This window comes from Crinia signifera, chromosome 7 (assembly GCF_055691185.1).
Source record: "Crinia signifera chromosome 7, ASM5569118v1, whole genome shotgun sequence".
Taxonomy (NCBI): Eukaryota; Metazoa; Chordata; class Amphibia; order Anura; family Myobatrachidae; genus Crinia; species Crinia signifera.
This window is the reverse complement of record NC_139223.1, coordinates 177,875,476-177,903,153: the sequence shown is the minus strand read 5'-3', so window position 1 is coordinate 177,903,153 and position 27,678 is coordinate 177,875,476. Positions and strand designations below refer to the sequence as shown.

Here is a 27,678-nt window from a genome sequence, read left to right as displayed (position 1 = left end):
CAGTTTCAGCATGGCCACATAGCAAAACTAATGCAAAGCATCCTGGGATGTGTAGTTCATCAACATCTGGAGGGCCGGTGCTGCCCAGCCCTGTGCAAAAGCCACGTCCGGTGGTATTTCTATGGATGCACTTATATTGTATTAAGGTGCACCAGCAATATGGAGCACATTTTCTATCTGACCACTTCTGACATGCCCGCATCTAGCTAGCCCTTACCCCATTACCACCCAGAAATGCCCACAGAAATGACTTGTACCTGTGTACAGTTCTGATCTGTGTGGGAGCAGGAGTAGCGTGACCTGATGCATGCACAGACTGAAAACAGGTATCGTATAACTTGCTGACAGTAGTAGGGATTCCAACAGTTGTTTCTCCAACATCGGAATCCCGACTGTAAGGAATGGGGTGGACAGGGGGCAGCACAGTTGAGCCCCTCGGTGGCTCGCTGCATTTGCCACCTACTCTATTCTTCCTCTGTAACAGTGGGGATTCTGATGTCCCACAAACGACTGTCGGTGAGTCATCCGGCACCCACTGAAAACACCATCACAGCATCCATGGGGACAATTTTATCAACGAGTTTATCAAACACAACTATGCTTCAAAACTCATTTTGTATGAAAAAAATGTTGCTACAGCCCCAAGTGGCTCCAAACTGTATTTTTTTTAATACATGATAGTTGAGAGCTGATTGGCTGAAGAACCATTTTCATGCTTCAGTAAATGGGTTTTAAAACCTGTTGCTTATGAGAAAACTCATTGATAAATCAGCCCTATGTCTAAGGACAGGAACGTTGGAGAACTGGGGAGTCACCAAGGATTGTTCGGAGCATGAGAAAGAAAACACAGACACTTACAGTAGCTAATTTCTTTTCCATCTTAGGGAGCCAGAACCGCTCTTCCTTGGCAGCCAGCCACTCGCTCCTTACTTCATTTTTTGCAATTTTTATGCCACTCCACTCGACAGATGTTTATCTAAATCATTGAAATCTTTGTCTTTTTCTGTTTTGGACACTTTTAGCATTAAGCGTGCCTACCTGAATAACAATGAAGATTAAACTTTAATGAAACCAGTAAAGTATTTAACTGCTTCCAGGTGTTCCTTTGTAGAATTATTTCATTTTACAAAAAAAAAAAAAAAAATATCAATCTGTGTTTACACAATGGAGTAAATTTACTAAAGCTTTTTAGCTTTAAGTAAGAGATGATGTTGCCAAAAAGCAACCAATCAGATTCTGTCATCACTTTCATTTTTAGAACCTTTTGTAAATTCACCCCCTATATGTGCTACAATATTTCAGCTTTTTTTGTTTCAAAAAGTTGCATTAATGTCCTGTTTCACCGGCAATATAAATGAAATACGAGAAAGGACTCTTCTTGAGATAATACTTCAACTTTCTTGAGGCCCCAGTAAATTTTTGGCATTATTATTCGTTACTATTGGCGCCACAAAATATTGCAGCAATGGAGGCTGGGAAAACAGGAACACATACAGTATGGGTGTATTCCATGCGGCCGGCGAAGCGGTTAAATGGCGGGGATCCCCAAAAACAAGCGATCCTCGCCGTTTAACCACCGCGCCGGCCGCTCACCCTATTCAACGTTCCGGGGGAATCCTCTGCTGTCAGAGAGGATTCCCCAAAAAGCGAGGCTCGCGGCTAATGCAGGAAGCTGCTGCATTTAGCCATGAGTCTCGCTGTTTTAGTGGCCGCATTACGCCGTTTCCCTTTTTGCTACAAAAACCTAGCGAGGGGGAAACGGCGCGTGTGGGGGGTCAGTTGAATATCAGGCAGCGCTGCTCGGTGTCACAGCTCGCAGAAAGCATTGAATACCTTCCAACCCTGTCAACATTAGGTATGTCAACCTACAGATGATGCTACTGGCGATTCTATCACCATCCGCCAGAAGGGGGTGTGCGCGCATGAGCTGTTCGCGCACCCGTTCTGACGATGCCCGTCGGCGCCTTCAGCGGTAGACACAATGCATGAAGATCTAATGTCAATTGATGACCAAAATGACTGGTGACAAAATGACCAGTATATGACTACTTCGTCCAAGTGTTCCCAATATGGGCATAAGCCTCTTGGCCGCGCTCTTGGCAGCACAACAATACAGAGAAGCTCTGGGCACGCCTAATGAGGAGCTCTGTCTTGAAGAAACTGCACAGATTTCACGTATTTAACCGCAGATGGTTCTCCGTGGCTCAGTGCCCTCCATAAATACCCGTATGTGTACAATATACTTTTGCTTTATTTTTCTATCAATATTTTGATCAATGTTTAGTAAAATATATGAGTGTTCATTATTCTTTATGGAGCGCTGTATTTGTGTCTGTGCATGGATTGGCAATATGAGCAGCAACTGCCGAATGTGGCTGGCTAAACTCCATATTACCCACGCCATTGAAACTGTGCCCAGATTATGACAAACAATAGTGGAATGCCTGTTTGCTTTTAGTAACCCTTGGCAGTCCAATATTTTTGCAATTCAAACAGTCTGGTTTAAATGTTTAAATTCATTGTAATTTATTAATTTTTTTTATTCAAAAATGGTCTACACTGAATGTTGAACGATGTTAATGTTCTTTTTTAAAAGTGGCTCGCCATTGGATCTGCTACTAGCGCTAGGGCTGTTGAGCCTGACTAGACGTTGGCCCCGATTGGGTTAAAGGGATCATTACTCAGAGCAAGTGTTTACCTAAAACGTTTGAAGATCTCAAAAATAAATCTCTTTAATTTTCAAAAAATGTTGGGGTCATTCTGACTGCTTACCCTGTGACGCCATGCCACCGAATACCTGCCCACCGCCACCGTATTCTCTCATGTGACATCAGCTACCCACCCCCAGCAGGCATCGGCATGGGAAAGGCCAGTATTTTTATGGAGATGCCAATAAAATGATGGGTTTTCCCATAGCCCAGCGTCACCCCTGTCCCTCCCTCCCTGCTGCAAACTGCCCGGCGAGTGAGCAACTTGCCGCGGCCCTTCGCAGTCGGGGTTTGCACATGTGCAGAAATGCGCAAAGCATGACCATCGGGGAAGCGGACAAATTCGGTTCACTGCGTGTGAACCAGAATCAGCCCCATCGGTCCCTTTAATACCTTAATTGTGACAAATGAACAGATATGGGGCAGCACGGATGGCATAGGGGTTAGTATGCCTGCAGTGGTGTAACAATGGCACTGCAGTCCAAGTGGGGGCTTGGAGGAGTGGGGTTATGGGGGCACATGGTCTCTGCAGATTCCAAAGGGTCTGGTTGTCCGTATGGAATCCGCTGAAAATGTCACTTCCAAAATGGCCACCGCCTTAGAGGAGTCAAATGCTGGAGGTCCTATTGGACAGATGGATAGATGCTAGAGGTCCTACTGGGTAGCGTATAGTTACAGATTCCAGGTAGCTATGTATATATATATATATATATATATATATATATATATATACACATACATATATAGGGTTGGATCCTCGCCTAACCCTGTTTGTGCAGGGATACTTGAGAATGAGAAGCGGCACTCCCACGGATTGGTTTCAGGTGAAAATATATTTAAAAAATTTACAGCATGATAAACAGACAACGTGACGTCACACCACCAGCAGACATCGCACTGTGTGTACAAAATAAGTGTATAAAAACCGTGCAATACAAAAAAAAACATAAAACGTCACGGAGGCAACACCCACGGGGCGTCCCTGAGTGTCCAGCCTCCCGGAAGTCGGAGCGCCACGGCATCGCTACTCCATGCTGCACGTTTTTATTCCTTATATATATGTCTCAGTGAGAGGTAAGAAACTGTTTACTGCTATTTTTTGCACTGTATGCACGACCTGAAGAAAAGACCGCACCGGTCTTGAAACGTTGTCTGTTTATCATGCTGTAAATTTTTTAAATATATTTTCACCTGAAACCAATCCGTGGGAGTGCCGCTTCTCATTCTCAAGTATCCCTGCACAAACAGGGTTAGGCGAGGATCCAACCCTATATTTATTCTTGTAGAAGGCACCGCGGTCTATCGCTGTTATCATCCAGAGTGCCAATCACCTGCTGGACTATATATATATATATATATATATATATATATATATATATATATATATATATATAAGTATGCTGTTCATTTGCACACGGGTAACCATGACAACGCTAGTCCACACTGGATGCGTTGCGTGGTCCCATCATCATTTTGTGACGTCATCAGAGGGGGACGGCTGCCGGAAACAGCTGTGGCCGGAGATGGGCGCCCTCGCTGGTTACGATAAAGGTATGTGTATGTTTTATGTTTCTTTTAGCCTGACAACAATGCCTACAGGGCATTGAAACGTTGCTCTAAATAAAAGTTTTACCCACACGTCGGAGTGCTGCTTCCATCTGTATGCTGCATTATTCTTTCTGAAGCGGGCACCCGACAGAGCATCCTTATATGTGGCTGTGCTGGACCCTGGCATATTATATATATATATATATATATATATATATATATATATATAGTATTACCTCTGGAATATTTATATATATTGCCCCTGGCAATGAGCATGTAAACCCTTGGCAATCAGCATGTTAACCCCTGGGAACAAGCATGTAACCCACTGGCAATGAGCATGTAACCCACTGGTAACAAGCAAATAAAACACTGGCAATGAATAAGAAGTTCCTGGAAACAAGCACGAAACACCTGGCAATGAGCATGTAAACCCTGGCAACAAGCATAAAAACCCTTGGCAACGAGCATGTAACTCCTGTAAGTGAGCATAAAATCCCTGGCAACGTGCATGTAGGTAAAAAAATATATAATAAATGTATAGGGGCACAGGTGGCGCAAGGCTGGCACAGCTCACTTATATCGCCCCTTTGTTCCATCTTTTGCCTTTTTACCCAGGTTGGCACCTGAGTCGCACACAGAAAATGTATGCAATGCCAACACCGTGACATGACTTTAGTATACAGTAGAGTGGTGCTTTGTCTTCTTCCATGGCATGACTTGAGCATACAGTATGTGTAATGTACGTGGCATGACTGAGGACAGATGTATGAGGAAGTGTCTGTAGATTGCCAGCTCCACTGGTGCAAAGACCTAAATACTAAATCCTCTCTGCAAAATGCTTAAAGGCCGAATGTGTGATCTATATGAAAAAAATTGTAATAAAAAGTCAAACTATCGATTGTTAGAACAACATGCACTGAGTGACCCAGCTGAGCAGGGTAACCCAGATTTAGTCCTTCAGAGGATGAGTCACAACTTTGGTCATTTCGCTGAACGAGCTCACAATAACATCAATTAAGTCATGAATGGGCTGTCAGTATTGCACAGACAAATCTGCTCGAAGAGAGAACATTTGTTGATTCTGAGTAACGCAAAAGCATCACTTCTATCCAATCATGCCCACTCATTCTCAGCCTCAGCTACTATTATGATATCCGATGATGAATCTGTTACCTGTTAGAATGTCGCTAGCAAATGTTTTTCTCTTCTCTCACTCAGCCTCACTTGTCTTGTTACAAATGAAAACAGATTAAAATAGCACTCTCGTTAGTAATGACTGCCAAATGGCAGAGGACGGGTCAATCGTACCCGCCACGTCCTAACAGTATCACAACGTTGGTGCTCTGTTTCAGACAGAATATCTAATTAAACACGTTGATTAAAAAAGTTGGCCACAAGTTCGATAACTATTAACGAGGCAATTAAAACAAGGATGGTAATTAGAGACAAAGAAGAGTGATTTGAGAATTTGATCTGTCCCAATTGTATTCTGGTCAATTACTTACTCCTAGTGCCTCATAGCTATAGGGAAAGGACTATGAATCGTGTCCGGCTGCCGAGCGCAATGTGCATTAACATTGATTAAGTCTTTGATGACGTTTCAGATTCGGTTACATAGAAGGATGTGTACAGTTTTGTTTAGCACTCACTATTCCAAAGGCCTTGTATGCGCAGCCGCATTATAGCACATGTGCATACGCCATGTGCATGCACCCAAGATTGCGGGTGGGGGCAGTGGCGTATAGTAACAACCAGCATTTCATGAGCGTTCCCATAGTAGTCACCCCGTGGTGCCAGGGGCGAGCAGCTGACATAACCAGATGGTTCCGACCATCGAAAGATGTGGGATTCCCCCCCCCCCCCCCTTCCCCCGGGTGCATGAACCCAGCGTGCGAGGGGGGCGAACCGGCATTCACAGAACGGCGTATGGGGGAATTTGCAGCCTTGTGAATCAACCAGAATATCCCCCTTGATACACAGAGTTTATAGAGAAGTTCCTATAGGATTACGGTATCGGTGTTGACAATGTCCAGGTCAACAGTCACTCGTCGACCAATAATGGTTGACAGGGACTAGGGCGAAACCTGAAAATGGTGAACATACCATAGGTCGACAATGGCAGGAGGTTGATACAAGCTTAAGGTCGACAGTGACATCGTCGACACTCAAAAAAAGGTGACATGGGATTTCTACAGATTTGTGTCTATGTCAACATATGTTGATATGGATGCTGTATAAGTGCGCCCCGTCCCCTGCAACGGCTCCTTAGCTAGCCATGCTTCGGGCACGGTGCATCGCTGCGCTCTCACTTTGGGGCTGATTCAGGCATGTTCGCACCGATCCGAATTCATCCCCATCCCCGATGGCATGGAAGCACAAGGATTCGGGCGGTGGGAGTGCATTCGGAGAGGCGGGGTTTACCTGCTCGCTTGGCTGCATATATCCTGAATTACCCCCCTTTATACCCACTTGGATAGTGAAGTATGAACCAAGTCAGTCTTCACCCCAAAAACCGTGAAAACTCACACTCAACCTTTTGAGTGTCGACCATGCCAATGTCAACCTTAAGTTTGTGTTGACCTTCTGGCAATGCCGGCCTATGGTATGTCGACCATTTCCAGGTGTCAACCATTAGTGGTCAACCTAGTTGACTGTTGACCTAGACATTGTTCCTATAGGATTCTGCACTTCTTCTCCAGGAGATCCCAAGAGACGGGGTAGAATAAGCTGCGGCTGAGTTGGGGAATGTATGTGAAGGTGGGTGTGCGGGGTCTGAGATAAGGTGTGCGGGGTATGAAGGTGGGTGTGTGCGGGGTCTGAGATCAGGTGTGCGGGGTATGAAGGTGGGTGTGCGGGGTCTGAGATAAGGTGTGCGGGGTATGAAGGTGGGTGTGCGGGGACTGAGATAAGGTGTGCGGGGTATGAAGGTGGGTGTGCGGGGTCTGAGATAAGGTGTGCGGGGTATGAAGGTGGGTGTGCGGGGTCTGAGATAAGGTGTGCGGGGTATGAAGGTGGGTGTGCGGGGTCTGAGATAAGGTGTGCAGGGTATGAAGGTGGGTGTGCGGGGTCTGAGATAAGGTGTGCGGGGTATGAAGGTGGGTGTGCGGGGTCTGAGATAAGGTGTGCGGGGTATGAAGGTGGGTGTGCGGGGTCTGAGATAAGGTGTGCGGGGTATGAAGGTGGGTGTGCGGGGTCTGAGATAAGGTGTGCGGGGTATGAAGGTGGGTGTGCGGGGTCTGAGATAAGGTGTGCGGGGTATGAAGGTGGGTGTGCGGGGTCTGAGATAAGGTGTGCGGGGTATGAAGGTGAGTGTGCGGGGTCTGAGATAAGGTGTGCGGGGTATGAAGGTGGGTGTGCGGGGTCTGAGATAAGGTGTGCGGGGTATGAAGGTGGGTGTGCGGGGTCTGAGATAAGGTGTGCGGGGTATGAAGGTGGGTGTGCGGGGTCTGAGATAAGGTGTGCGGGGTATGAAGGTGGGTGTGCGGGGTCTGAGATAAGGTGTGCGGGGTATGAAGGTTGGTGTGCGGGGTCTGAGATAAGGTGTGCGGGGTATGAAGGTGGGTGTGCGGGGTCTGAGATAAGGTGTGCGGGGTATGAAGGTGGGTGTGCGGGGTCTGAGATAAGGTGTGCGGGGTATGAAGGTGGGTGTGCGGGGTCTGAGATAAGGTGTGCGGGGTATGAAGGTGGGTGTGCGGGGTCTGAGATAAGGTGTGCGGGGTATGAAGGTGGGTGTGCGGGGTCTGAGATAAGGTGTGCGGGGTATGAAGGTGGGTGTGCGGGGTCTGAGATAAGGTGTGCGGGGTATGAAGGTGGGTGTGCGGGATCTGAGATAAGGTGTGCGGGGTATGAAGGTGGGTGTGCGGGGTCTGAGATAAGGTGTGCGGGGTATGAAGGTGGGTGTGCGGGGTCTGAGATAAGGTGTGCGGGGTATGAAGGTGGGTGTGCGGGGTATGAAGGTGGGTGTGCGGGGTCTGAGATAAGGTGTGCGGGGTATGAAGGTGGGTGTGCGGGGTCTGAGATAAGGTGTGCGGGGTATGAAGGTGGGTGTGTGCGGGGTCTGAGATAAGGTGTGCGGGGTATGAAGGTGGGTGTGCGGGGTCTGAGATAAGGTGTGCGGGGTATGAAGGTGGGTGTGAGGGGACTGAGATAAGGTGTGCGGGGTATGAAGGTGGGTGTGCGGGGTCTGAGAAAAGGTGTGCGGGGTATGAAGGTGGGTGTGCGGGGTCTGAGATAAGGTGTGCGGGGTATGAAGGTGGGTGTGCGGGGTCTGAGATAAGGTGTGCGGGGTATGAAGGTGGGTGTGCGGGGTCTGAGATAAGGTGTGCGGGGTATGAAGGTGGGTGTGCGGGGTCTGAGATAAGGTGTGCGGGGTATGAAGGTGGGTGTGCGGGGTCTGAGATAAGGTCTGCGGGGTATGAAGGTGGGTGTGCGGGGTCTGAGATAAGGTGTGCGGGGTATGAAGGTGGGTGTGCGGGGTCTGAGATAAGGTGTGCGGGGTATGAAGGTGGGTGTGCGGGGTCTGAGATAAGGTGTGCGGGGTATGAAGGTGGGTGTGCGGGGTCTGAGATAAGGTGTGCGGGGTATGAAGGTGGGTGTGCGGGGTCTGAGATAAGGTGTGCGGGGTATGAAGGTGGGTGTGCGGGGTATGAAGGTGGGTGTGCGGGGTCTGAGATAAGGTGTGCGGGGTATGAAGGTGGGTGTGCGGGGTCTGAGATAAGGTGTGCGGGGTATGAAGGTGGGTGTGTGCGGGGTCTGAGATAAGGTGTGCGGGGTATGAAGGTGGGTGTGCGGGGTCTGAGATAAGGTGTGCGGGGTATGAAGGTGGGTGTGCGGGGACTGAGATAAGGTGTGCGGGGTATGAAGGTGGGTGTGCGGGGTCTGAGATAAGGTGTGCGGGGTATGAAGGTGGGTGTGCGGGGTCTGAGATAAGGTGTGCGGGGTATGAAGGTGGGTGTGCAGGGTCTGAGATAAGGTGTGCGGGGTATGAAGGTGGGTGTGCGGGGTCTGAGATAAGGTGTGCGGGGTATGAAGGTGGGTGTGCGGGGTCTGAGATAAGGTGTGCGGGGTATGAAGGTGGGTGTGCGGGGTCTGAGATAAGGTGTGCGGGGTATGAAGGTGGGTGTGCGGGGTCTGAGATAAGGTGTGCGGGGTATGAAGGTGGGTGTGCGGGGTCTGAGATAAGGTGTGCGGGGTATGAAGGTGGGTGTGCGGGGTCTGAGATAAGGTGTGCGGGGTATGAAGGTGGGTGTGCGGGGTCTGAGATAAGGTGTGCGGGGTATGAAGGTGGGTGTGCGGGGTCTGAGATAAGGTGTGCGGGGTATGAAGGTGGGTGTGCGGGGTCTGAGATAAGGTGTGCGGGGTATGAAGGTGGGTGTGCGGGGTCTGAGATAAGGTGTGCGGGGTATGAAGGTGGGTGTGCGGGGTCTGAGATAAGGTGTGCGGGGTATGAAGGTGGGTGTGCGGGGTCTGAGATAAGGTGTGCGGGGTATGAAGGTTGGTGTGCGCGGTCTGAGATAAGGTGTGCGGGGTATGAAGGTGGGTGTGCGGGGACTGAGATAAGGTGTGCGGGGTATGAAGGTGGGTGTGCGGGGTCTGAGATAAGGTGTGCGGGGTATGAAGGTGGGTGTGCGGGGTCTGAGATAAGGTGTGCGGGGTATGACGGTGGGTGTGCGGGGTCTGAGATAAGGTGTGCGGGGTCTGAGATAAGGTGTGCGGGGTATGAAGGTGGGTGTGCGGGGTCTGAGATAAGGTGTGCGGGGTATGAAGGTGGGTGTGCGGGGTCTGAGATAAGGTGTGCGGGGTATGAAGGTGGGTGTGTGCGGGGTCTGAGATAAGGTGTGCGGGGTATGAAGGTGGGTGTGCGGGGTCTGAGATAAGGTGTGCGGGGTATGAAGGTGGGTGTGCGGGGTCTGAGATAAGGTGTGCGGGGTATGAAGGTGGGTATGCGGGGTATGAAGGTGGGTATGCGGGGTATGAAGGTGGGTGTGCGGGGTCTGAGATAAGGTGTGCGGGGTATGAAGGTGGGTGTGCGGGGTCTGAGATAAGGTGTGCGGGGTATGAAGGTTGGTGTGCGGGGTCTGAGATAAGGTGTGCGGGTATGAAGGTGGGTGTGCGGGGTCTGAGATAAGGTGTGCGGGGTATGAAGGTGGGTGTGCGGGGTCTGAGATAAGGTGTGCGGGGTATGAAGGTGGGTTTGCGGGGTCTGAGATAAGGTGTGCGGGGTATGAAGGTGGGTGTGCGGGGTCTGAGATAAGGTGTGAGGGGTATGAAGGTGGGTGTGCGGGGTCTGAGATAAGGTGTGCGGGGTATGAAGGTGGGTGTGCGGGGTCTGAGATAAGGTGTGCGGGGTATGAAGGTGGGTGTGCGGGGTCTGAGATAAGGTGTGCGGGGTTTGAAGGTGGGTGTGCAGGGTCTAAGGTGTGCGGGGTATGAAGGTGGGTGTGCGGGGTCTGAGATAAGGTGTGCGGGGTATGAAGGTGGGTGTGCGGGGTCTGAGATAAGGTGTGCGGGGTATGAAGGTGGGTGTGCGGGGTCTGAGATAAGGTGTGCGGGGTATGAAGGTGGGTGTGCGGGGTCTGAGATAAGTACATATCGGGCCAGATGATATATTGGCGTTGCCAAGGTAAGTGGCAAAGTCATAGGAAGGAGGATGTGGTGCACGAGGTAACGAGATTCTGGGCCTTATTCTGGTTGACTCGCTTGTCTGGTTGCCAATTTCATAGCTTGTGAGTCATTGAAACACGGCCCGCATGGCCACCCCTTGGAAACGGCGTTTGCCTAAACACATGCATAAACTTCCATTCGCAGCTTGCGTGCATGGAGGAAATCATTCGATGGTTGCTGACCATCAAACGATTTCTACAGCTTTCGCCAATGTAAGACACCTCTCTGGTGTCTTACATCTACAAACGCCCTATGCGGGAAGCGAGCAGGCAGCTGATATCCGCTGAAGTCAGCTGCCCCCCCGGCTTTATTAAGAAATTACCATGGGAACGCCCATAAAACGCCAGAGTTCCCATGGGCGCAGCCCGCCACTGCCTCCCGGCCTCCCATGCGCAGTCGCTTGCCATCGCTTCCCTGTACATGCAGGGGAGCGAGGCAATTAGAATAAAGGCCTATGTGGGAGGCGCATACGAGGGGCGGCACAGCAGGGGCCACTACATGAGAACCCTCCACACCTGCCGGCCTCATGCGGCCAGGAGATTCCTTCTGTATTTGTCATTATGACTTGCCCACTGTGTGCACCGGGATGTATGTTGTTGTTGTTGCTGCTATTCCGGTGTATGTGCAATGCACCGCTCCCTCGTCATCCGTGTACAGGAAGTGACTGACGTGTGTGCTTGGAGGGGGGGGGGGGGTGGAGCCTGCGTACGTTCAGTATAACACTGTTATAAGAAAACCTAACAATGGAGAGTTATGAGGATATTGTGTCTTATCCAGGTTTACGGCTCAGTGTCTGTTCCTTTATGTGTAGATTATCCACAGAGCTATTGAGCTGAGACTGATTAAAAGGTTTCCTGTCTGCACGACCAGCATGAGCGGCGTATGTCGGCTGCGCTGGCTGCAGTCTGCTGCTTCCATCCGCCTACAGTGGATCCCATCAGCTGCCATATGCTGACCTTTACATAAGCCACATTCCTGTACACTAGGGAATAGCAAGACAGGAGAACATGTTTCTGATGAAAGTCATAGGAGACCCGTGTTTGTTTATCACGCTACACATCCTAGTATCCGCGTCTGATGTGCACTGTGCTGCCATGTGGAGATTTAGGACTACGGTGACCCTCGTCTGACAGAACATGGTCCAATTTTCCAACACACAGTGGCCACATTGTACAGTCCGGTGCGTGTGCAGAGAGAGTTAGATTTGGGTGGGGTTTTACTTCAAAGTGAGATCTATATTGCAGTGTAAAAATAAAGCAGCCAGTATTTACCCTGCACAGAAGCAAAATAACTCACCCAAATCTAATTCTCTCTGCACATGTTACATCATCTGCCCCACCTGAAGTGCACATGGGGCCTTATTCTGGTTGAGTCGGATGGCTCCGAGTGCGGTCGGACGGCCGATGTTTGGTGTTTGCACATATGCAGAGGCGTACCTGCGCATGTGCGAACGCCTCACACGTCCGAACACGGCGTGAGTTCCGTGCAGAAAATTATTGTACGGATCATCTGAGCAGGGGGTGGAGAGGGGCGTGAAGGGTTGTTAGGGCTCATTACCATATGCGTACACGCCACGTTTCATGGGCACTCCCATGAAAACGCTGGGAGTAAGTATGGTAATCCGTCCGTGACGCACGTGTGGGGGGCGGACATATGTCATAGCCGGATGCCAGCTGCCCGCCCATATCCCTGCTGTCACATGGATAAATGTCCGAGTGGTCTGAAGCACTCGGTGCTGCCTGAGCACTCGGTCCAGCATTCGATGGTCGGCGACCATCGGAGGATGGGGGAGGTTCCCACAGATGGAGGAGGTGTTCACATGGAAAATCCATTTTTGCGGTCCGTTCGGTCGGCGTCTTACCACATTTGGACGGTGTGAGCGATCCCTACGGAAGGCGGGGCTAAGAACACTCGGTGCCAGTCCGCAAATACGCATCAGTCCAAACCAACCAGAATAAGGCCCACAGTTTTGTCCATTTGAGAGGTAATTTGCCTCTGCGAGTGAACCAGAATAAGGGCCCTAATGTTACATATTCTCGCTTTCTTCGCTTTCATATCCTGCAGACCCCATGACAATATTTCTGTGTGAGTATTTCAAACAACCTGCCAAGGTCATCTGTAATCTGATGATCATGATCCAACTAGTTTAAAGCCCATCTAAATGACGGCTTAGGCCCTATCAGCTCCTACATCCAATCTCACAGCTCCCTCTCTCCATATCCAGCAAATTGGAAACATATGATTTTGGTTTCACTTTCTGTTAAGGAGTAATTTGGTCCTTCGAGTGGCCTCTAGTGGTCACTGGTGTTACTGCACCTCAAAAAGTAGCTGAGGATCTAGCCTTTAATATACTTGTATAGTGATAGGTAGTATCTTTTCTTGTGTATCAATGCCTAGTTCCTATAGATCCAAAGCTGTCAAGCTGGGGCCCGGCCTTCCTACCTATTTGTTTGTCTTGTTTTTGATCATATTTTGTCCCCAACAGTAAAGTGTTACCTACTCTTTCGGATTCCATAGTGAATCGCGCAAGATGTGGAGAAAACAACGAAATAGTGGCTCTGTATTGACAGGACGAGGCTATAATTGTGTCCCCAGCCCATTCTGGCTGACCCTCAAATCGTGGCATTTGTCTAATACAGTGGTAACTGGGCTAACATTGTGTCCCGCCCCATTCTCGCTGACTCACAAATCGCAATGTTTCCCTGCTACAGAGACGGGGCCTAGTGATGTGTAAGCTCAGCCCCACCCCTCAAAGTTGACTGCAGCATCTCCTGTGCTAAACGGCAATGTATGCAATACAATACGCTGGCACTATATAATTAACTGTTGATAATAATAATAATGAAGTAATTCCAAGCCCAATATTTATTGGCAGAATCTGTGGCTTTCCTTTTATGCATTTTCATGGCTCTGGGAAGCTTTCGTATTGGCAAGAAGAGAGATAGGAGATATACTTACCATCCTGGCATCCCATAGTGACAAGGTCTTGTCCGCGGAGCTTGTAAGCACTATGTTGGAATACGGTAGGAACTCAATGCTATTGACGGAGTCTACATGTCCTCTCATGGTGTGTCGGCACCTTTCACTGATGAGAGAAACGATGACAATCCGTTAGTGTCCGACCATCTACTCAAACCAGGCATGGCCCAACTAAGGCCCTCCAGCTTTTGTGAAACTACAAGTCCCATCATGCATTGCCAAAGTTTTGCTATTAGAGAATGCTAAAACTTTGGCAAGGCATGCTGGGATGTGTAGTTTCCCAACAGCTGGAGGGCCACAGCTTGGCTATGCATGGCTTAAACCAAGAAGTGCGGAATAACTTCCCAAAAATAAACTTTTCTTGCAAATGCACAATTTTGAGCAATACATTAATATTTGAAAAGATTGAATAAAACAATGAATACAGAATGCCGGAAATATCCTGTTGTTAAGAATCAGTAATTTCGTTTACTTTCCTAAAAATAATTACTCTGAATATTTATCGCTAAATGTAAGCAGTAATTCCATACTCGTCTTCGTGTATTCAGCGGAACAATAAAAAAAAAAAGAACAGAACATTTTGAAACAGCAAGAAAATTTAAAGCGCGATAAATGAGTCGGGAAGATTCGCAGGGAGTTAATAAGTTTAGTTTGCAAGCCAATATATCAGGTAATTACTATTCTCCTGCGCGGCACAAGACTCCCAGCGAGTTAGGTAGCCCCCTCTCAGGGATGTTTATTGCTCAACCTCTGCAGGAACGTAGATATTGCTGCTTTAAATAACACGTCCCACGTGAATTTCCTGCAGAGCCACCAGATGTAATTATAACTCGCACCCTTGTATGTCAACAGGGAATGCGGGCAGACTATACAGGAGCCAGGAGCACACTGTGCATACAGCAACGGCTTATGGTAATTGACATAAAGGATAGACAAGTGGGCTGCAGGAAGGCTTTGGTGAGATTAATTAGCTGCCACAACAGGACAGCCTGGTCAAGATACTGTGCGCTGTAAGAATGGTCTAATACGATGGACCCTGACAGGTGCGGTGACAAAGAGATAACACAGGGATATTCATACCGCGAGTGCAGATATACATTTACAGTGGCTATATACAGAAGGTCATGGGTCTCAGTAAATCATATTATATTACTTAGGAGAAGGAAGGAAACCAATCATTTTTTGTTGATAGATAGATAGATAGATAGATGTGTGATATTATAGCAGGGTTGCCTACCTTCCCGGAATGGCCGGGAGAGTCCCGAAAATCGGGTCACCCTCCCGGTCCCCCGGAAAGGTGGCCAACCCTCCCAGATTCTGGGGGACCCCCGCTCCCCCCCTCTGATTGCGCCCCCCCCCCCCCCCTCCCGACCACGGCGTTTAAATTACCTAACCCTATGTCTGCAGTGCAGATCTCTGGGGATAATCGCGTAATTAACCCCCGCCCCCTCCACTGAGATAGGCAAACAAGTAACTTTCCTTCATGGGGGCGGGGCTTAATGATGTCACGTTTAAGCCCCGCCCCCGAGCTCCTGCTGAAAGTCTCCTCCCCGGGCTTCTCCCAAAGAGGAGCTTTTAAAAGTCGTCAACCCTGTATTATAGTATAAATACAGTAGATTTAGACGCAGAACTAGGTTGTAATGACGGATCTCATGTAGTCAAATCTAAAGGTGCCCATACACTTGTAAGATATATCTTCAGATCTGGCTGGTTGGAACAAAAACATGGTTATGGATGAGTGACAGTTTGTCAGTTTTCCAGCATTTCCAAGCAAATGGTCAACTGTCATTTGCTCTCATCCATAACCATGTTTTTGTTCCAACCAGACAGATCTGCAGATAAATCTGCATGTGTATGGCCACCTTTACTGACGGGGTGTCAACGCAACACAAAGGGAGAGCTCAAGACACTTTCTCAAGCCACATCCTGCCCCACCGCAACATCATTATGAACAATCAAATCATTTATATATCAAAGGCCAACTACGCCTCCCCTCTATATGGGGAAGTACCGGCACCAGCCACTAGAGGCCACTCGACGAGCCAAATAAATCCTTTGTGTGCTAAAAGATGTCATTACAGAAAGTAAAAGCAATTTTTGCAGGGACACTGATCTGTTTCAAACTTGCTGGATATGAAGAGAGAGCTGTGAAGACAGAAATTTGAGGTAGATGCAGATAGGGACTGGGGGTGGGGAGTTTGTGGGCTAAAAACTGTCACAGCTCAAAGTGAAAGTAAAAACGGTCACAGCTCAAAGTGAAAGTACATGTCACACGTAGCCGCGACGGAGCGCGGCGGGTACAGTACTCACCCGTCCGCGCCCGCCGCCGGCTAGCGTGTGCAGGCTCCGGTCTGCGGTGTGCGGGTAGCGGCAGCTCTGGGTAGGGATGGCAGCAGTAGTGGTGCCGGGAGGCCGGCGTCGCCATCTTGGTTGAGGGCAGGAGACAGATTGGCCCAGAGTGGAGGTTCCCTCCTCATCCTGTGCTGACAGCCAATGGCAGCCATCCCCTGGGGATATAGGGGATCTGCCTAGGCTGTTCAGTGTCAGTGCAATGAGTCTTTGGAGTCATTCACAACTCCTAGCTGATTCCCGGATCCTGGCTCTTTCTCTCCTGACTCTGGTGCCTTGCTCCCTGCATCTTGCTACAAGGAAGTTTTCTCCTGACACCAATGCTGCAAGTCCTACCTAGTGCTTGTTCCTGCTTGTGTCCCAGAATTACCCTGCACAGCTTCCCGCTGTCCTCCTTCATACAACTCATTCATTCCATCATCTTTCAGTCATCCGGATCCATTTCTTCTGTCATCAAATCAACCTCCTTCCGGATCCTCATCTATGTACTCTGGCTCACCAAGTATACGTTTCCAGATTTCACTGCCCGTTATTAGTATTGTGCTGGACTCTATTTAATTTATTCCAACTGTCACTTAAAGAAGTATTTGAGTGAAGTTTATCATTTATGAAATCCGTTATTAAACCTGCACGTTTCAATCCTACTTCTCCTGGTCCGTCTCCGGTTCCTGTGCACCACACGACTCCATCCAGCCCTTTAGCCGTGACAGTTTGCACTGACCCGATGGAATCGGGTGAAGCACAGGCCTCCATGACGGATGTTCTTCAAGGCATCATGGCTCGATTGGAACAAGTAGAGACTACCCAGCGTCAAGTGGCTCAATTTCTCCAGACCTTGTCATCACCTCAGGCGGCTCCCTCAGTTTCAGCAGCACCAACCTCCGGAGCTTCGGCCCCTGCTGCTCCCCCTGGGCCAGCTGCTCCTCACCAGCTACACCTGTCAACCCCCAGTAAATATGACGGGTCCCCGAGGGGGTGTCGAGGATTCCTGAATCAATGTGACGTCCATTTTACCCTCCAGCCTTCCAATTTCCCCTCTCCCAAGACTCGGGTGGCTTACATCGTGTCCCTACTGGCGGGTCCAGCCCTGGAGTGGGTGTCCCCCCTTTGGGAGCGTGCGGATCCCATCCTCAATAACTATGAAGAATTTGTGGCCTCCTTCCGTCGCATCTTCGACGAGCCTGGCAGAGTGTCCTCCGCAGCCACGGAGATCCTAAGGATTCGTCAGGGCAGTCGCCCAGTGGGACAATATGTCGTACAATTTCAAACCCTGGCTTCCGAACTCAGATGGAACGAAGAGGCTCTCGTTTCTGCCTTCTGGAACGGCCTAGCCGGGCGCATCAAGGACGAGTTAGCAACTCGCGATTCTCCTTCCACCCTGGCTGAACTCATTTCATTATGTAACAAAGTCGATCTGCGACTCCAAGAACGCCAACTTGAGAGGAATCGCTCTGATCGCCTTCGCCCTCGATTTCCTTCCAATGTCGCACCAGCCTCCAAACCAACCCCGCCTCCTGCGGTGTCAACAGATGAGCCCATGCAAATCAACCGCTCCCGTCTCTCTCTCGAAGAGAAGTCCCGAAGACGGCGAGAGAATCTATGCATGTACTGTGGCTCCTCAGCTCACTTACTGGCTTCCTGCCCGCTGCGGCCGGGAAACGACCGCTCCTAATCTCCCCGAGGGAGGTCCGATTAGGAGTCTTGCTTCCATCTCCCTCTTCTTCTGATTCCACCATTCCGGTTACCCTTGTGTGTCCCCAAGGGAGAAAAAGAGTTCAGGCCCTATTGGACTCTGGAGCAGCGGGAAACTTCCTTTCTTCTTCTTTTGTTACCCAACATGCCCTGCCTGTGCAACCCCTGGATCACTCGCTGGTCCTCACTGCAGTGGATGGGAGTCGAATTCGTAGTGGACAAATCACCCATCAGACCACCCCGGTGACACTGCTCATAGGAGCTCTACATCAAGAGACCCTCAAATTCTTCATTCTTCCACAGTCCTCACACCAAATGGTCCTGGGCCTTCCCTGGCTCTCCAAACATAACCCACACATCGATTGGACCAATATGGAGGTCAAGGCCTGGGGAACAGATTGCCAGTCTACTTGCATTCCTCAGATCCTTCCGGTCTACCAGACCCATCCACAACGTGAGGGTAACTGTCCTTCATCCTCTTCAGCTCCACCCTTGTCGATACCCGCACCATATCGTTCATTTACAGATGTATTCAGTAAAGGTGGTGCCGACACCCTGCCTCCTCACCGTCCTTGGGACTGCCCGATAGAGCTGGTGGCCGGGAAATTCCCTCCTCGTGGCCGCATCTATCCCCTGTCGCTACCTGAGACTGAGGCCATGTCCTCGTACATTCAAGAGAACTTAAACAAAGGTTTCATTCGACCATCTACTTCTCCGGCCGGGGCCGGGTTTTTCTTTGTGAAAAAGAAAGATGGCGGTCTTCGGCCATGTATCGACTATAGGGGCCTGAACGACATCACCATTAAAAACCGCTATCCCTTACCCCTTATCGCAGAACTATTCGACAAGATCAGAGGGGCAGCAATCTTTACTAAATTGGACCTGCGAGGGGCCTACAATTTGATCCGGATCCGTCCAGGTGACGAGTGGAAGACGGCTTTTAACACGCGCGACGGCCACTATGAATACCTGGTGATGCCCTTCGGCCTTTGTAACGCCCCCGCTGTCTTCCAACAGTTTGTAAATGATATCTTTCGGGACTTGCTGTACCACTCCATCGTAGTCTATCTAGACGATATACTCATCTTCTCTCCAAATCTCCAACTTCACAGACAGACAGTGTCCGAAGTCCTACGACGTCTTCGCCAAAATCAACTGTTCTGCAAGTTGGAAAAGTGCGTTTTTGAGGTCACGTCCATTCCATTCTTGGGTCACATTCTCTCCGCCACTGGGATAGAAATGGACCCAGAGAAGGTGAGAGCCATCCAAGACTGGGCAGCCCCCACAACACTCAAAGGAATTCAGAGATTCCTAGGGTTCTCAAACTATTACCGGCGATTTATCCGGAACTTCTCTACTATCGCTGCTCCCCTCACTGCTCTCACTTGCAAGGGAGCTGATCCAAGCCGATGGTCGCCAGAAGCATCCTCTGCCTTCCAGCAGTTAAAGAGAGCATTCATGACGGCACCAATCCTCCTCCAACCAGACCTCGACAGGCCCTTCATTCTCGAGGTGGACGCATCCTCGGAAGGGATCGGGGCCATCTTGTCACAAAAAGGTGAGGATCAAGAATTACACCCTTGTGCCTTCCTCTCCAAAAAATTCCTCCCAGCAGAGAAGAATTACCCCATCGGGGAACAGGAGTTGCTTGCAGTCAAAATTGCGTTAGAGGAGTGGCGATACCTTCTGGAGGGGGCACGACATAAGATCACCGTGTATTCAGACCACAAAAATCTGTCCTTTCTTAAACAGGCTCAGTGCCTTACTGCCCGCCAAGCCCGTTGGGCCATGTTTTTTGAACGCTTTGATTTCCAAATTAAATTCCGACCTGGAACCACGAATACTAAGGCAGACGCTCTATCCCGCTCCTTTGAAACGACCTCTGACCTAGAGACACCTCCTCGTCCAATCCTCGATCCGCTGGTCTTCGCCCAAGTAACCGTACAGCCATCTCCTCCTCCAGGTAAAACGTTCGTTCCCCCCGAACTTCGCAAGAAAATATTGTCATGGGCACATTCTTCCCGCTTCGCAGGGCACGCAGGAGCACAAAAGACCTTGATGTTCCTGTCACGTTCTTATTGGTGGCCAACCATCCGCCACGACGTAACCAACTTCGTTGCCTCTTGTGTAAGATGTGCTCAGCATAAAGTGCCCAGAACAACTCCCGCTGGTCCTCTCCGCCCTCTAACCATTCCCACAGAACCATGGACCCATCTGTCAATGGACTTCATTTGCGAACTACCTCCCTCAAAAGGTCATACCGCAATCTGGGTAGTGGTCGACCGATTCTCGAAAATGGTCCATTTTTTCCCACTAAAAGGTCTCCCCTCTGCTCCAGTACTGGCTCAGCTATTCATCTCAACCATTTTTAAACTTCACGGACTGCCCAAAGAGATTGTATCCGACCGCGGAGTACAGTTCGTTGCAAAGTTCTGGAGAGCTCTCTGTGCCGCGGTACAGGTCAAACTCAAGTTTTCCACTGCCTTTCATCCCCAGACCAACGGCCAGACAGAACGGGTGAATCAAGACTTGGAGGCCTTTATCCGACTGTTTGTCTCGTCTTCCCAAGATGACTGGGTGGATCTTCTCCCGTGGGCAGAATATATGCATAACAACTCCTATCACTCTTCCTCCGGAACCACCCCCTTCTTTACAGTATTCGGCAAACATCCACGATCTCCGGATTTCTCAGAATTATCCTCTTCCGAAGTTCCTGCAGCAACCACTTCATTACAACGCTTTGCTAAAATCTGGTCGGATGTCCACACCGCTCTTCTTAAATCTTCCGCCCGATACAAGAGGATGGCAGACAGGAAAAGAAGGGCAGCGCCCAGATTGAAAGTCGGAGACCGGGTATGGCTGTCTACCCGCCATATACGCCTCCGTCTGCCCTCTATGAAGCTGGCTCCCCGGTTCATTGGGCCATACCCTATCATCCAAGTCATTAATCCTGTCGCTTATAGACTTCAACTTCCTCCTTCCCTAAGGATTTCGAATTCCTTCCATGTGTCCCTCCTCAAGCCTTTAAGGTTGAACTCTTATCAAAAGAAGATTCCCAAACCGCCCAAGATTAACTCCGAAAGTGGGGCTGAATTCGAGGTAAGACGCATTATAGACTCTCGTTGCCGCAATTCTCGTACCCAGTATCTGGTGGAATGGGTTGGGTTTGGTCCCGAAGAGAACTCTTGGGTGGATTCCATTGATTTGCACGCTCCAAAACTGGTAAAGCAATTTCTCCAGAGAAATCCGCACAAGGCCCATAGGCGCCCTGGGGTCACCCTGAAAAGGGGGGGTACTGTCACACGTAGCCGCGACGGAGCGCGGCGGGTACAGTACTCACCCGTCCGCGCCCGCCGCCGGCTAGCGTGTGCAGGCTCCGGTCTGCGGTGTGCGGGTAGCGGCAGCTCTGGGTAGGGATGGCAGCAGTAGTGGTGCCGGGAGGCCGGCGTCGCCATCTTGGTTGAGGGCAGGAGACAGATTGGCCCAGAGTGGAGGTTCCCTCCTCATCCTGTGCTGACAGCCAATGGCAGCCATCCCCTGGGGATATAGGGGATCTGCCTAGGCTGTTCAGTGTCAGTGCAATGAGTCTTTGGAGTCATTCACAACTCCTAGCTGATTCCCGGATCCTGGCTCTTTCTCTCCTGACTCTGGTGCCTTGCTCCCTGCATCTTGCTACAAGGAAGTTTTCTCCTGACACCAATGCTGCAAGTCCTACCTAGTGCTTGTTCCTGCTTGTGTCCCAGAATTACCCTGCACAGCTTCCCGCTGTCCTCCTTCATACAACTCATTCATTCCATCATCTTTCAGTCATCCGGATCCATTTCTTCTGTCATCAAATCAACCTCCTTCCGGATCCTCATCTATGTACTCTGGCTCACCAAGTATACGTTTCCAGATTTCACTGCCCGTTATTAGTATTGTGCTGGACTCTATTTAATTTATTCCAACTGTCACTTAAAGAAGTATTTGAGTGAAGTTTATCATTTATGAAATCCGTTATTAAACCTGCACGTTTCAATCCTACTTCTCCTGGTCCGTCTCCGGTTCCTGTGCACCACACGACTCCATCCAGCCCTTTAGCCGTGACAGTACATTGCGGAAGCCATCCTCTTGACAGGCTTTTAACTTGCAAAATATATATTTAGACTAGTTACTAGACTATCAAAAAGTCAGCGCCGGCAGTTGCGGGCGTCCAAAAAGATCAACACTAGAATTTCTCCATCAAGCGCCATCTAGTGACAACGGGTGCGCACAGTACTTGTAAATCCCCCATAGAGCTGAGGAGCAGCATTAGCCTTTTATTATATTAAGGATGATGTCCAGTTAAAATGACATGGAAGCAATTGCAGACAGCAGACTACTGCTCGGCAATCATGTAAATGACCGGCAACCTTGCTGATGGTCGGGATGAATTTCCTTCATCCCGGACCATGTACGTTTGCCAATACACACTACACGATGAAATAAACGTCAGAACGTTCCATCCGGTTATGGAATAAATGGTGGACAGTCAACAACAAAACTTCGACATGCACAAAGTCGACACAAGCAAAAGTAAGGTGGTCCACACATGAAAAGGTTGGCACAAATTCTTAGCGTTTTGTTTGTGTCCATTTGTAGTTTTAATCACATAATCCCACATGCGGCCGCTTCCAGCAAGGTGGCTCACTCCGCCACAGCTGTGTTCCGCCCACTTTACCATACGCCAAGCGGAAAAAGTCCCAAAAAAGTGTTTATGAACCTTTAAGCTGTGTACACACGGGGGCGATAGGGGCTGAAATCGCTGGAAATATGGTCGCAGGCTTCCATATTGCCAGTGATTGGAGTGCGCACCAGCGATAAATCGCCGGGTTCATGCTCCCGCTTTCAGCCCCATTCTAATCGCTGGTCGCAGGAGCTTGCTCCTGTGACCAGCTGATTCCCTCTGCGGCACTGCCCGGCAGACGTTCCCTTTCATCAGCGACCATCTCTGGTCTCAGATGAAAAGGAGAAACTGAGCAATATATCTCCCCTGTGTGTACGGGGCTTTAGTCTATGTTGACCTTGTGCATCGACCGGATACCGCTCCATCCATCATTACGCTGCACAGCCGCACACAAGATATTGCCCAACTGGCTGTGCAGCAGGGTCAATCGAAGAATATGGTACGGGGGTCATTAGGTCGACCAACTTTATATCGACATGCCGAAGGTCCGCAGGCATTTAGTCGACACTTGAAATGGGTTGACTTGGCTACGTTCGACAGGGTCTGAAGGTCGATAAAAAGCATAAGGTTGAAAATGGGAAGGTCGACAGTCAAAAGGTCAACATTAATGTTTCACGTTTTTTTGTCCCGAATGATGACACAGTCGACATCTCCATCGTCTAAGTGTACCGCTACGCATGCCATGTTTTGGGCACTATTTTATTCTCTCACCGCGCCGTAGTGGATGGTAGGGCATGAAATTCCGTCTGTCGGCTCATGACGGTTCATAAAATCGTGAAAAACTAATGTCAACATTTTGACCTTCCCATTGTCAACCTAATGCTTGTGTCGATATTCAGACCCTGTCAACCTTACCCATGTCGACCGATTTTAGGTGTCGACCTAAGGACTTTTGACCTTAATTAGGGTCGACTTAAATACCATATACCATTTAAGGTCCAATTCAGAGTTGAGAGAATTCACAATCGTAGCGATTATTAAATGATGTACGCATGAGGCAAAACAGCGGAAGATATAGCTAATGGATCTAATAGCAATCCCCTTGCAATTTGACAGACAGGACGTTGCAGACCGGTGATCAGGTCTGAATCAGGCCCAGAAATGCTTCCTTCAAGGAGATATTTTTTTATCAAAGCATTTAATATATAGGAACTAATTCAATTAGGCCCGCGGATCTCCAAAAATGTGTATTATATCCCGCATTTGAGAGAACTGAAACTGTTCCCCCCCCCCCCTCCCGGCCCCCCCGGAGCCTAGCGTCAGCAGTTGTAGTTTTGCAAAGTTTTTCAAAACTGTAACTGAAGCTGAATTAGGCCCCAATGGAATAAGAGTTTGTACTTAGTATCAAATAATTCAGGAGGAACGGTATTCCGAAGATTGGCTGGAGGGTCTGTGGCCACATAACTAGCAAATGTACTTCTATTGTAGCGATAGACCCTGTTCTGTACTCAAGGCCAACACTTACTCTTTGTTCCCTGACAACATTCTAAACATAAAATATATTGTTTTCAAGAAGTATTTCAGAAATATATGGTGGCAGTTACTGCCTTTATGTTCTCTGCATCGTGATACATTTTACCATAATAGTATTGTATTAGTATACCGTACAGGCAGTGGCGTAACAATAGAGGGTGCAGGGGATGCAGTTGCTATCGGGCCCGGCGGCTGGGGGGCCCGGGGCTAAGCAAACATTCCCTGCACACTTTTAATATTTTAAGTAATGCGGCGGGCAGTGGCAGGCAGACAGCGCCGCTGTCCCGTGTCCCAGGGACAGCGCAGCACTGTAAAAGCGGTAGTCCAGAATCTAGCTAGTCTGTCCTGGGGCTCAACGTCACTCTAGTAGTGACCAGCCCCAGCGCGACATACAAAAGCGGCTGTGCACAGTTTCCCGCACTGATGTGCGGTGTGCAGACTGGCGCGGCGGTGAGGACACGGGAGACCCAGCGCGTGTGCAGCTCCCAGCTCATGACGCAGAGACCCAGCGCGGAGGAGATCAGGTGACGTGCTGTGGAGCCCCGACGGAGCGGAGACCCGACAGGGTGAAGAGGTGTAGAGGGGACACACCGTGCTGCCAGAGGTACCGTCATCTGCCCGGGGGGAGAGTCGTACACAGCGGCACCTTTACTGGATGTGTATGTGTGTGGGGGGGTAATTACACAGCGGCACCTGTAAGTAATGGAGGTAAAGTAGCAGTTATATAGCGCCATCTATGGGGGGAGGGGGCGCGATGCCTGTCCTGCTCTCTCTCCTCTTCTCTCTCCCCCTCTTTCTTCCCTGCTCTCTTTCCTACTGCACATCTTTCTCTCAGCCCACCTGTCTCTCTGCCCCTAGTCTTAGTCCTCTCTCCTCCCCACGCTTCCTCCCTCTCTCTTTTCTCCATCTCCTCTTTCTCTCTCTCTAGCAGTTTCCAACCCCCCTCTCTTACCTGTGCTCTCTCTCTAGCCCTGTCTCTTCCCAACACCCTCTGACAGTCTTCCTCCCCAACACTACCCAGCACTGTTTCTCTCCTGACACCCTCTCTCACTCTTTCTTCTGGCCCAAGGAGGCATGTTTCATGTGAACACCTCCCACATCTATGGGAACCTCCCCCATCCTCCGATGGTTGCTGACTATCGAATGATGGAGGAGCGGTCAGGCAGCTCCGAGTGCTCCAGACCACTCGGACATTTCTCCGTACGAAAGCAGGGATATGGGCGGGCAGCTGGCATCCGGCTATGTCAGCTGTCCCCCCCCCCCCCCCCCTACATGTGCGTCATGGCCGCATTACCATACGTACACCCTTCATGGGGACGCCCATGAAACGTGGGGCGTATGCATGTGGTAATGAGCCCAAACAGCCCTTCACGCCCCTCTACACCCCCCTGCTCGGATTGTTCCGACCGATCGTTTTCTGTACGGAATTCACGCCATATTCGGACGTGCGAGGTGTTCGCACATGCACAGAAATGCCTCTGCACAATGCGCAAACACAAAACATCGTCCGTCCGTCCACACACACAGCCGCCCGACTCAATCAGAATAAGGGCCATAGAGCGAAGACAGACAAACTGAATAGCTAAAATAGAAAACATTTCATCGAACTCAAACATAAAATATGAAAATAATTAAAACACAAATTAAGAAAAACAAGATAAACCAATCTCATTCAGAAGTCGCTATGGCTGGCACTTTTAGTACTATTAGTAGGTTAGTCGCATTTAGTGATTGAGTTGGTTAGTTGGTGCATGCTATGTACTCCATTAAATGGTATCAGTCGATGGGTCAGTTGGTAATTGTCCAAATACAGTTCTGATCAGCAAGATGTTACGATATAAAGTTGGTTAGTAGTATCCTGTAGTATAATTACCACTCTTCCACAAGTTGGCCATTTGAGCTTATTATTGCCAACCTGCCTGAGGCCAGCATCCCTAACTGTAGTTGGAAGTGTGGTTATCCCACAGGCAGTGGCGTAACTATGGTGTGGCCGCCCCCGCTGTGGCTTGGGGGAGCCAGCAGTCTCGGGCGTACTGAAAACTACCTGCTGTCCTGTACTAATACACAGTTTGCTGTCACTCAGTAGTAGTGGGTGGCGGTGGCTGTGTACTGTAGCTGCGTACAGTAGGTGACCCCCCCTTCCCCAGTCTCCTCACCTCTTCTGTGCCTGGGGGCGGCCCGTGTCATTACCCGCACACACTTCCGCTAGTATCCCCTGGTGATGGAAGGCTACAGTATGTCAGCGGACGGGATGTCCCCTTGTTACGCAGGTGCAAATACACGCGGTTAACGGAGACATTTCTTAAACTACTCGCCATTGCTGACAATGTGCAGAAATAGGTTATTTTTCCGTGTTTCTTTTATTTTATAATATGCACTTATTTTGTCATCGTTTCTGAAGCAGCCGCTATGTGTAGAAATAATTAAATGTACAATGGAGCAGAATTTATTTTTTTTCCAAAATGACTCAAATGGATAATACCAGATAATAGAAGAACATTTTACAAAGACAAAATTGCTGCCAATGTGCTACTTGGAACTGTGTTTAAAACATATGTATAATTCTGATGACAGTATAGCGTTACAGCTCCAGAATCTACCCACATACAGTACGGAGAAATGATGCCAATGTACAAGTATCTGCGAGAAGTGGGGAATAAAATATATGTATATATGCGTACAGTATGTCAACGTATCCTGCAGTTCTGGAATAAATTAAATATTTCTCAGAAATGCTGTATAAAGTGCTGCACGGGAAAAAGCAATCACGGCACTCTTGTGACGGTCCCAGCTGTACCCACCACTTTGTGAGGGTCAGATCGGCTACTTCATGGCAGAGTACTGATGTTCAGTACTTTGTGCATGCGAGAATCGGGGTTGTCTACCCTCCCAGAATGGCCGGGAGGGTCCTGGAAATCGGATCTCCCTCCCGGCCCCGTGGAAAGCCTCCTGGAATGTGGCCAGCCTCCTGTCACTCCCCTGTTGGCGGGGGGGGGGGGTCCATCGGAGCAAATTAATCTCATCTTTGTAGCCTTGCCCCCCACTGTGCCATGCCTGAAATACTGGCACTGCACGGCAGGGGGCGTGGCCATGAGGACCTGATCGTGCTGACAACGCCCCCACTCCGGAAGCTCTGTCGACTGCCCCGCCCCTGTGCTGCCCCATCAGCGACCCCGCCCCCCTTGCCCGGAGGGGGCAGCCAGAAAGTAGGCAACCCTGGCATTAATGGTTCCTGCCATGTACCGAGTTGTCAGTGATCAGGGCCGTAGAGAGACTGACTGGGCACAGGTATTTTTCAGGAGGTGTGGCCATGCACTCTTAACACTGACAAAAATAGCCCTTAAAGCACATCCATGGTAACACTTCAGCCCAGCCCTCCATCAGACCTAGGACGGGAAATTAGTATTCCCCTTTCCCTCTCTTGGGGCCTCTGTCAGTGACATTTGGAGCGCCTATTCAGAGAGACAGAGGGGGGGGCAGGGGGTATGGCCAGCAGCTCAGAGAGTGCTACCCATGCCCCCACAGAGATGAAAAATGGGAGCATGGACCACAAAGCAA

General features: G+C 49.7%; 1 protein-coding gene across 1 annotated transcript in view; it reads right to left on the bottom strand.

The window, feature by feature from the left end:
• Positions 1-27,678, bottom strand: part of SPAG16 (sperm associated antigen 16) — a 713,525-nt gene that overhangs the window by 295,689 nt on the left and 390,158 nt on the right. Inside the window, exon 13 of the mRNA XM_083154490.1 lies at positions 13,881-14,007. Within this exon, the coding sequence (XP_083010616.1) occupies positions 13,881-14,007 (127 nt within the window). The remainder of the gene's footprint in view (positions 1-13,880; positions 14,008-27,678) is intronic.